Source organism: Suricata suricatta, chromosome 8 (assembly GCF_006229205.1).
Source record: "Suricata suricatta isolate VVHF042 chromosome 8, meerkat_22Aug2017_6uvM2_HiC, whole genome shotgun sequence".
NCBI classification, from domain to species: domain Eukaryota; kingdom Metazoa; phylum Chordata; class Mammalia; order Carnivora; family Herpestidae; genus Suricata; species Suricata suricatta.
Genome location: NC_043707.1, coordinates 130,798,286 through 130,809,585, shown reverse-complemented (window position 1 = coordinate 130,809,585; position 11,300 = coordinate 130,798,286). Strand labels below are relative to the sequence as shown.

Genomic DNA, 11,300 nt, shown 5'->3' with positions numbered 1-11,300 from the left:
ACCCCGCAAAAACAGGCTCTTGGCGCCTGCTTCTCCCTTTCAGAGTAATGTTTTTTTATTTTTTTTATATAGTTTATTTATTTTTGAGACAGAGAGAGAGCACGAGTTGGGGAGGGAAGAAAGAGACGGAGACACAGAATCTGAAACAGGCTCCAGGCTCTGAGCTGTCAGCTCGGAACCGACACGACGCTTTAACCGACTGAGCCACCCAGGTGCTCCCAGGTAATATTTTTAAAAGCAGATTTAAAGGAGGGGGGGGGACCTTTCTGTAAGGAGGAGAAATTGGAAATCCTTTTTTAAAAATAATGTATTACAAAATGTCTGGGGTGAGAGTCTCAGGAGGCAGAGTCTGGTTTTTTTGTTTTGTTTTTTTAAGTTTATTTATTTTGAGAGAAAGGGAGAGAGCAGGTGCAGGAGAGGGGTCAGAGAGCAAGAAAGAGTGGGAGAGATAGAATCCTAAGCAGGGGCTGAAGCTCCAGGCTGGGCTTGAACACCTGACCCCCAGATCGTGACCTGAGAGGAGATTAAGAGGCCTGTGCAGCGGAGCCACCCAGGCGCCCCAGGAGGTAGTGTCTTTCTAAATAACCATTTTTGTTTTTTTAAAGGCCTTAGAGACCAGCATGCTAAAGGTCACACTGCCAGGGGGCCCCTTAATCTGCAGTCCTTTTTCTTTCTAAAGGGAGGGTGGGGAACACCAGGGAAAGAAAAAGTGACTGGTAATGAAGTTATGTGAGCCATGTGGTGGTGGTACAGACATTTTTAATCTCTAGAAGTTGACGTTGAATTGAAAAGGCCCGAGTTGGCCTTAAATCTCGGAACCTTCACATGTCCGTCACACCTTAAACCCACACCGCCCAGCCTCCACTCTGCGGGATGGGGCAAAGTTTCCTAATGGTCAATCACGGGTGTTCAGTGTTGCAAGAGGCCGCAGAGCAGGTCCCTGCCGTTTTTCCGGGGGGAGGGGAGGAGGAGCGAATGTCCCTTACCACCCCTAAGGGCAGATTCTACCCTTTCATCCATGGTGTTTGTCCTGGCTCTATGGTGTTCTTACCCCCGGTTTACCCTTTCTTCTTTCTCACAAATGTTTGAGTGCCTCTCCTGTGCCAGACACTTTGTGACTATAATTCCAGCCTCTTCCCACCTTTCGCTACTGGCGAGCACCCCCTTCCTTTAATCCTCCCGTCAGGTGTGGCCCTGCTCTCCTGATGCTCCTCCCTGATGACAGTCCCTTGCAATAACAATTTTCACCTGGAGGCAGGTGCTTCGCAGCCCCGATCCCAGCCCTAGGCTCCAGCCGCCCATTTTCTAACTCCCCACCTGGATGTTCTGAGGACACCTCAGGTGGTTCAGTAAGGTTCCCCCTCCTTCTTGATCCTGCTCTTTGCCCCATCCTTTGGGAAGTCCTGGTGATTTCCTGCTTGCAAGACCCCCTCCCCCCCAGCTCCCTCTGCTGTTACTGTGGTGCCAGCCTTCACCTCTAGCTTTCCACTTGGTGTCTCCACTCTCCCACCAGAAAACGCTTCCTGAACCCAATCCACTTTTTTTTTTTTTATTTGTGAGAGAAGAGAGAGTGAGAAAGACAGAGGGTGAGCAGAGGAGGGGCAGAGAGCAAGGGGAGACACAGCATTGGAAGCGGGCTTCAGGCTCTGAGCTGTCAGCACAGAGCTCGACGCGGGGCTCGAACCCACGAACTGTGAGATCATGACCTGAGCTGAAGTCGGAAGCTTAACCGACTGAGCCACTCAGGCGCCTCACAGTCCGCTTCTCTAATTCTCTTTCCCTTCATGCATCTTTGCGTCCTTGGCCTTCAGAGCCATCGCTCACCTTACACAGCCCTCACTTTCTTGCCTCCGGTCCTTTGCTCATGCCATCTCCTAGCCTGGAATGTTCTCTCCCACAACCCTCATCTCCACAGGCCCAGTGTTCTGCTGAAGCCCACACTCAAACCGCTGCCTCTGAAACTCTTAGAACTCTTAAAATTCTCGGTTTTCAAGTATAGGAACTGGGATCAGGAAAAAAGTGAAGTCCCTGCTCCACCGTCCACATACCTCAGTGGTTTACGGCAGGAGAACTCCTTCGTGTTTCCTGTGCGTTTGGGGCGACAGCTCAAACTACCTCTCCATCCAGCACGGTGTCCCTTTGCAGTTTCATGCTTCGTCTTGCAAATGTGTGTCATGTCATTCAGGTTCATAGTACGTTTATGTTAGCATCAAAACAGTGGATATTATTTACCAGCTAAATGTCCCCTCCCCAAACTTTTAAGTAAAGCTGTCACTCCAAGAGCCGACCTTGTTTAAACTGTCGCACCCACGGGTCCATCCCTGAGGCCCCCGGGCAGGGAGGCATGGACTTAGCATGTCAACCTGAGCAACCCCTCCTTTCGGACCAATTTCCTAGTCTGTCAAAGGGTTGTTCTTCTGAGGATTGCATGAGGTCCACCGTGCACCCAAGTGTTGGTCAATACTACGTAGTGTCGTCATTGTATTTTATTTCCTCTACTGCAGAGTTTCCAGTGCTAGCACACTGATTACTGCAGCTGGGTGACAGGCAGGATGTCACATAAAGATCCCACGGCACTTGGGGCTGTCAGGGAGGCCAGTCACATGGGGGGTTGCTTGCAGCCCACGCAGAGCCCCTCAGGGGATGAGGCAAGCGGAACAGAGTGTGACATCCTGCTCTTCGGTCCCCACAAGGCAGGAGCAGGACCCGCGGCATCTGCTGCCTGCTCTGTGTCACCACCTGGACACGGACCTGAGAAGTCAGCTGGACAGCATGCTGCTGCCCATCCCAGAAAAGGCCCGGGTCCTGCTCCAGGGCTCAGGCTCTAGGGACCCAAGGAGGATGAGCCACGGACCCGAGGTGCAGGGGGTCAGGCGACGAGGGGCAAGGAGACTGGGAGGTCTGGGGACAGGGGACCCAAATCCATCTTCACTTAATATCCCACCAGATAGTTCTGTCCATTTTTGGCTGGTGTCCAAACAGGCTCCAAGCAGACTTCAGAGTGACCGCTCTGATAATGCTGATGGCAGGGTGCTATTAAAAATCTTTAATGTCTGAGATGGCACAGACACTGACCAATGAGAACGGACGCCGGCTAGCGGAAGTACGTGCGAGCACATACCAAATGGGCGTCACCCCTGAAGGAACGGGCTGTGAATCAGAGCTCTGTCATTACTTTGAAACGGTTGACATGAGTTTCATTGTATTAAAAATCCATGAAATTTCAGCCGTACACTTGCTAGTGAAAGAAAAATAAGAGGCTTCAGTAAATTTAACTTCTGTACATTTTTAATGTTAAAGTTTCTTTCTAAATTTATAGTAGTTGAGTTTTTGAGTGTTCAGGGCTATCGAAAACTTAAAAAGATCCTTTTTTTTTTAAATGTTTTTACTTATTTTTGAGAGACCGAGAGGGACAGCGTGAGCAGGGGTGGGACAGAGAGAGAGAGAGACACAGAATCCGAAGCTGGCTCCAGGCTCTGAGCTAGCTGTCAGCGCAGAGCCCGATGCGGGGCTCGAACCCACAAGCCATGAGATCATGACCTGAGCTGAAGCCGGACGCTTAACCGACTGAGCCACCCAGGTGCCCCTAATGAGATCCTTCTTGAAAAGACCTGGTGGTTAGTACCTATAGCCCATTCCAACGTAAAACCTGATAAGAAAAAGTTACATTCATGGAGGAAAGCTAAAATGTTTAAAAAGATCTTATTTGGAAATTTTACGTAAGCTCAATATTTAAGGCTGTCTCTAATACTTTCATTTCATTTTTCAAATTATAATCTCAGAATATGTAGAAAATGCAATTTTTTTTTTACCAAATCCCGTACAGATCCCTAAATCTGCTGCCCCTGCCACCGACTCCACGTTTACCTCAGTTGGACATACAAATTGTGTGATTTTTCTATGTGTGTCATGACAGGAAAAAGATTCCAAAGCACCATTCTGGTAAATTCTAAGTTCCGATATGTGCTTCATCCTTTGGGCCAGCCTCTAATTGCAGGGCCTTAGAAAACAAAGAAAAGGGGCGGCTGGGTGGCCCAGTTGGTTAAGCGTCCAACTCTTGATTTCGGCTCAGGTCACGATCTCACAAACTGTGAGTCCTGAGTCGGACTCTGTGCTGACAACAGGGAGCCTGCTCCGGATTCTTTCTCCCTTCGTCTCAAAATAAACAAACAAACTGGGGGGCGGCGGGGGGGGGTGCGGGCAAGTAATAGAATAAATGTTGCATGGGTGAGTAAAAAGACTGAAGAAATCTGGAAGCTGTGGAGACCAGCTCTAGGGTGATTGCTATTTCAGCCAAAAAGCGGTGACAGCCAAAGAACGTGAGGGAAAACATTGTGCAGGTTTTGGCCACCTGCGTGGATTCCCTTTGGCCTAAAGAATGATACAAGGGTTCTACAGAAGGAGTCAACACCTTGAACTTGTCTGTGCTTGTAGAGACTCAAGAAATGATCCTGCATCAACTCCCGCCTCTCTGAGACACCTGGCCGGGGGCGGGGTACTTTCTGGGAAGCTCTACTCACTGTTACACTGTTACATTTACTGTTACACTGTTAACACTCACTGTTAATACTGTTACATTTACTGTTACACTGTTATACTCCTTTATTCACTGGCCTTAAAGAAAACTAGACAGTTTTTAACATGTTTAGAATACTTTCATCAAAGTTTGTCAGACTCCCCACTCTTTTACCTATAAAGTTACATACTCAACAATCCCTCAGGGAATACTTTATACATTTGCACGGAGTTACCTCCAATAGCGGCATCTGAATTTTTGAACCTGGTAAATAATAAATACTATTTGAACACGAGATTGGCTGGTCGGTCTATTCAGCTTGCCAAGTGGACATCTCGAGCCTGATTGATCCAACCACTTTTACCCAGATGCCATGAAAATGGCCCGCTCAGTCTCTCTCTAGTCCAAATGGGGCAAGAGAAAGGGAAGGGAAAGCATGAATTCCTCTAAGGAAAGACCCATCCAGTGAAGTTTGAAGAATACCACTCATGTAGTTCCAAGGTCCAGCCAGCAGAGGGCACAGAAAACTTCTGCTGGGTCGGCTTATAAGGAAGAGGAGCTTTGGGGAAAAGGACAGAGCGCGCCGGCCGATCTTCTATCACGTGACACAGAGTTTCGGTCATTGAGTCCGCTTCCATCAGCCCACCACAATGTTGTTAGACAGTAGGCCACCTTAATGTGATCTTTGTGCCATTTAATTCTCTCTTGAAGAAAAGGTTCAGATTTCTTTAAGCCCCAGCCGGTTTCCCTCTGATGTTAGATGGCAGTCCTCTTAGCCTCTCTCGGGAAGTGAGCTGCTTCTGAATAGCACCCTTCGCCTGCGAAGTGGAGACCGTAGGAGCTAACGTCTCCTGACTGGGTGATAACCACAGCTGAGAGCACATCGTCAGCCTGCTCCTTGGTGGGAACGGCATGAGACAAACACAGGGGCTGATTATTAACTACCAGCTAGCTACCCCCCCCCCCAAGTAGATCGGACTCAGGTTACCGGGGAGACTGAATACTCAGTAACTGAGGACTAAAGGGATTGTAGCGTAAATCCCAGGTTCCAGAATGATGCAAAGCTCAGGGACATGTGGGAAAATGCTATGTAGACAAACCCATCCAGAAAGCCACTCATGCTCGCCAATTCAAACCAGGAGAACGTCATCAGACATGATTGAAGGAGAAGGATCAAAGCTTGGAGTACAGAGAAAGACCTCATACACCAAAGCATGCATGATCCAATGTTTCCTGCCATGTCATGAAGTCCATGGGGTGATAAGGTATTGTTTCATTATGACTTACTTTTACAACCCAGTTTCTTTCTGAATTCAACACTTGTATATAATCTCATTTGTTCCAATTATCCTATAAATAAGACAGATTATATGTGATAAGGAAACTGAAGTGCTGAGCCAGTACTGTCACAGTTAGTGCAAGGACACTTCCTCCCCGGGATCCAGGATTAGAAATGGTTTCTTACCTGTTAAAAGTTTCAGTCAAGAGGGGTTGGGAGAGAGTGAGTCTCATCATTTTTTGACATTGTTAAGATGATTAAAAAAAACAAAACTCTCTCCTGAATTGACATTCTTCCATAATTGCTATCAAAACTGTTTCCAAGGTCCACATTTGACACTTAGGATCCAGGCTCCAAATATTCATGGCTCAAACCTGTTTCTGGAATGATAGCCAGCAACTAAATAATTTGTTTTAGCTCAGAGTTCAAAGACCAGAAGGAGAACAGAATTCAGGCTGACTTCTAAACTAATATCCTGTCCACTGCCTTGTGGATGGGTCAAACTGAACTTTTTTCTTTTGGTGTCGCCCTTGGCTTGATTTTCTCTCTCTTTTAAATTTTAATCTTGGGGCACCTGGGGGGGCACTCAGTCTGTCAAGCATCTGACTTCGGCTCAGGTCATGACCTCATAGTTCGTGAGTTTGAGCCCCATGTTGGGCTCCGTGCTGACAGCTCAGAACCTGGAGCCTGCTTTGGATTCTGTATCTCCCTCTCTCTCTGCCCCTCCCCTGCTTGCACTCTCTCTCTCAAAAATAAATATTAAAAAAATTTTTAATCTTCCTTTTAAAATCTTTTTTCTGATTACAAACTTAATACATGTGTATTGTGCAGTGTGAGACTCCATCATTGTCTACCCCTGCCCAATCAAAGTTGTATTTCAAAGCATCTAAGGCTTTTGAAAAAAATCAAAAACTGGGCTTAGCTTATGTAAGGTGGTTGGCAACTTCCTTTCTTCACCTTAAAATGCCTTGGAAATCTTCAGGATAAGCTTTTTTTAAAACTGCTTTATTTAGGTGTAATTTATATATCACAAAGTTTACCTATTTTTAAGTGTACAATTCAATTATTTTTTTTGTAAACTTGTGCAACCATCACCACAACCCAGTTTTAGAACATTTTCCTCATCCTGAAAAGTTTCCTCGTGCCTGCAAATAAGCTTTTTTAGGGGATGCATTTTTGTGGATAATTACAATCATGAATAACAAGTCCCAGAAATTTCCATTTTGCCTAGCTTTCACTTGCTGCTGGCAGGCAAGGAGAAAATTGCAAAAGCCCATCAACAAATGTTGGAAGAAAACACCATGAGCTGACCGACAGCTGTTTGCTCAAAATAGTTTATTCATCCACTCCAGCTTTTACAGAGTGTCAGCCAAGTAGCAGGCGATTGGTTAAATCTGTAGGGCTATAAAGACAGATAATAGCCGTCTTCTCCTGGAATAAATTGGGCATGAGTTCAATAGGATGCAACCTGAGAGTTTCAAGATTCAATGGTTTTGAGTCACAAGAGTGTCCCAGATGGGTGTGATATTTGGACTTCTACTTCCAGAAGTCAAGATAAACAGGGATGATTTCCTTTCCCACCTCAAACAACCAGAAGAAGACCAAAAAAGAAAAAGAAACAATGGATTTGACAATACACGGAACATACAGCCACAAAGGATAGTCATCCCTGAGCAAGAACAACTAAACGGGGTAAGCCCTAGGGCTTGCCCTGGTTTACTACACCAGCTTAAGGCGATAGTGAAAGGAAGGAACCGAGGCAGAGCTCAGTGGAGTCCCTGAGTGGTGAAGACAGAGCAGAGAGTCCTGGTGACCGAAGCAGCTGGAGGTCACGGGACAGAGCACCAGAGAGGAGAGAGCTACACACACACACACCAGAGAGAGAGAGGAAAGGAGAAAGAGAGAACCCCAGAGATCTGTAGATGGCCCTCTTCTGGCATACACCAAGTCCTGCTTAGCACATGTATGTAAGAAAATTACCCAAGGTTGGGAAAAGAACCACTTGAACTTGAAAGGCTTAGGGGGAAAGTGCCTGACATACCCAACAGGCTGCGAATAGTGCCTAGTCCCCTACTAGTCAGATAAGAAAAACTACTGGGGCACCTGGGTGGCTCAGTCAGTTAAGCGTCCAACATCGGCTCAGGTCATGATCTCACAATTTGTGGGTTCAAGCCCCGTGTCAGGCTCTGTGCTGACAGCTAGTTCAGAGCCTGGGGCCTGTCTTAGGATTCTGTGTCTCCTTCTCTCTCTGACCCTCCCCTGCTCACGCCCTCTCTCTCTCTCTCTCTCTCTCTCTCTCTCTCTCTCTCTCTCTCTCGAAAATAAATAAAACATTATTTAAAAAAAAAGAAAAGAAAAACTATAATTTATGGGGCATTGAGAAGAGCATTCATGAAAGTCTTGCCTCAGAGGGAATAATCAGCCCTAGAGCTGGCACTACTCTGGTCCCAACAAATCTTAAAAGCAAGACCCCAGGGGCGGCTGGGTGGCTCAGTCAACTGAATGTCCAACCCTTGATTTCGGCTCAGGTCATGATCTCCAGGTCTGTAAGTTTGAGCCCCGCCTGCTGTCAGCACAGAACCTGCTTGGGATTCTCTGTCTCCCTCTCAAAATAAATAAATAAACTTAAAAAAAAAAAAAAAAAAGACCCCAAAGAATCAATCTATTCCCAAGTAACTTGATTGCACCTCAGAACAAAGTTTAAGATTTAAAGGAATACAAAAATATCCAGCACTAAATAAGGTAAAACTCATAATACATGGCATCTTATCATAAATTCCCAGGCATGTAAAGAGGTAAATATGGCCCTTAACAATGACAGGAACCCATCAATAAAAACCGACCCCGAGTAACACAGATATTAGAATTAGCCAAGACATGGAACCTGGGTGGCTCAGTCAGTAAGGACCTGACTTTGGCTCAGGTCATCATCTCACAGTTGGTGAGTTCAAGTCTGGCGTCTGGCTCTATGCTGACAGCTCAGAGCCTGGAGCCTGCTTCAGATTCTGTGTCTCCCTCTCTCTCTGCCCTTCCCCCGCTCATGCTGTCTCTCTCTAAGAGACATAATAATAATAAATAAACAATAAAATAATAATAAATAAAACAATAAAATAAATAAACAATAAAAAAAATAGCCAAGACATTAAAACTATTATTATAACTGTATTCTCTATCTTCAAACTATTGAGGATAATCATGGGAAATATAAAAAAGATTATAACAAATTTTAGAGCTGAGCTACATACAAGTCCCAAGCCCACCGCAAGAATATATAAATCTTATTTTTAAAAAGCATTTGATTCTTCACTTCTGGGAATATCTTTTTTTTCTTTCTTTTTTACTGTTTTACTATTTATTTTTGAAAGAGAGGCAGAGCATGAGTAGTGGAGGGACAGAGAGGGAGACACAGTACCAAAGCAGCACCAGGCTCTGAGCTGGCAGCCAGAGCCCAACGCGGGGCCTGAACTCACAAAGCCCAAGATCATGACCTGAGCCCAACCAACTGAGCCACCCAGGCGCCCCTTCTCTCTTTTTTTCATAGAAATCTGTTATCCTTAGGTCTCCAGCTATTCAAGCCACAATCCTCTCACCCAAGACGCACTAGTAGTCAGAGTCCCCATTGTCCACTCCCTTCTCTGGCCAAGGCCACCAGCCTAAGCCCAGACATAAGGCGCAAGGAAGCCGCGGGAAGCCACCACGCCCGGGACTGGCACCAGGCCCCCGTTTCTCGTCCGCCACGCCCTCACTCACACCTCCGCCCCGAGGTGGAGCCTGAGCCACTTCTGCGGAGCCGAGCTGGCCATGGCGGGGCGCTCGCGAGTGGACCGGCCTAACCGGCGCCGCCCCGCGGCACCTTGGCCGCCTGCTCGGTCTCACGGGACCACGAGCCCGCACGACCGAAGGGCGCACAGGGGTGGGGATCGCCGCCCGGGCTCCCGCCGCAGAGTAGGCGGCGGCCGCGAGAAGCCCGCACTGGCCGCGGCACATCCCAAACCCGGGCCAGCTCGGAAGCTCTCAACTCCACCTCCCGGGATGGACCCTGGCCGCGGGAGGGTCGCCTAGCAACCAGGAGTCTAGAGCGCGGGCGTGAGGCATTGGCCTGCGCGTGTCACGTGACCAGGCGTCTCTGCCCAATGGGAGATTACGCTGCGGGGACGTGAGGCAGCGCAGGTACGTTTCGGCCACGCGCTGGGACCGCGGCGGTCGCGGCGGCCGTGCTTCCATAGGAGGCCCTTTTCTTGGGGTTCTGGCCTTGGATGGCGTGGGCAGAGGGTGACCAAGCAAAGGGGCAGCGAGGACCTTTCCGCACCGGCGACGGTGAAGCGATAAAACGGTGCTAACTGCGCTCGTGAGGCTCGATGGGTGGTGCCGGAGCGATTCCTGACAATAAGATTCGTCAGGTGCTGAATCGGCCTCCTGTGGGCACAGAAAAAGTTTTGTGAAATTTGTAATATTTAATAAGGGGTGACATTTAGGAATATCAAAGCTATTGAGTTGGGCGATATATGCAGCACTGGCTGGGAGAGAGCTCCTGCATCTGGGGTAAGAGGAGTTTGGGGGGGGTACTGTCTAAATTAGGTAGTTATTGGAAAGGTAGAACTTCCGCTGTAGATTTGGAGAATTAATCCAGCTTCCCTGAGTGAGGGAGCAGAGCCTAGTTATCCACATGACAGTTCATAAACCTAGGGTATGGGGGGGACCCGCCACAGACCGCTCCCATGACCTCCCCCCCACTCCTGTGTGCCAGGTGAGGCCTGGGGGCAGAGGAATATATATATATCTCGATATGAAAGGGATTTGAGGAGATCTTTGGGACCGCCCAGCTCTTTTTAAAATTGCCAGAAGGTTGGGGCACCTGGATGGCTCAGTCAGTTAGGAGTCCACCTTAGGCTCAGGACATGATCTCTTAGTTCTCCAGTCCAAGCCCCATGCGGGCTCTGTGCTGACAGCTCAGAGCCTGGAGCCTGCTTCAGCTTCTGTCTCCCCTCTCTCTACCCCTCCCCCCGTTCATGCTCTGTCTCTCTCTTAAAAACAAAAACAACAACAACAAAAGCATTAAAAGTGCCAGGAGGTTGTTGGCAATACCATTCTTTCCTTCTAATACATTTCAAGCTGGCAAGCAGAGGACTTTTCTTCCACACCTTGTGGTCAGGGCACCTGCAAGGCCTGTTGGATCTACCATCAAAATGAATTCAGAGTCTGACAGCTTCTCACCACCTCAGCTACCACACGGGTCAGATTTACCATGGTCTGTCACCTTGCTAGATCTTTTTTTCTTTAAGATCTTATTTTTTAAGTAATCCGTACACCCAACATGTGGCTTGAACTCACAACCGCGAGATCAGAGTTGCACGCTCCACTGACTGAGTCAGCCAGATCCCCCTATTACTGGTTCTAACTAGTCCACTCATGCCTCCCTCCACAAGTCAGCCAACGTGATTTTTTTTATAAGTAAGCTCTGTGTCCAACTGGGACTCAAACTCAAGAGTCCCAAAATCAAGAGTT

General features: G+C 47.7%; 1 protein-coding gene across 1 annotated transcript in view; it reads right to left on the bottom strand.

The window, feature by feature from the left end:
* The window catches only part of AGMAT (agmatinase), a 20,946-nt gene extending 10,927 nt beyond the window's left edge, over positions 1–10,019 (bottom strand). Inside the window, exons 1-2 of the mRNA XM_029945901.1 lie at positions 9,941–10,019; positions 9,672–9,834 (exon numbers count right to left, since the gene is read on the bottom strand). Coding sequence (XP_029801761.1) covers positions 9,672–9,834; positions 9,941–10,019 — 242 coding nt within the window. The remainder of the gene's footprint in view (positions 1–9,671; positions 9,835–9,940) is intronic.
* Between the last annotated feature and the right edge of the window lie 1,281 nt (positions 10,020–11,300).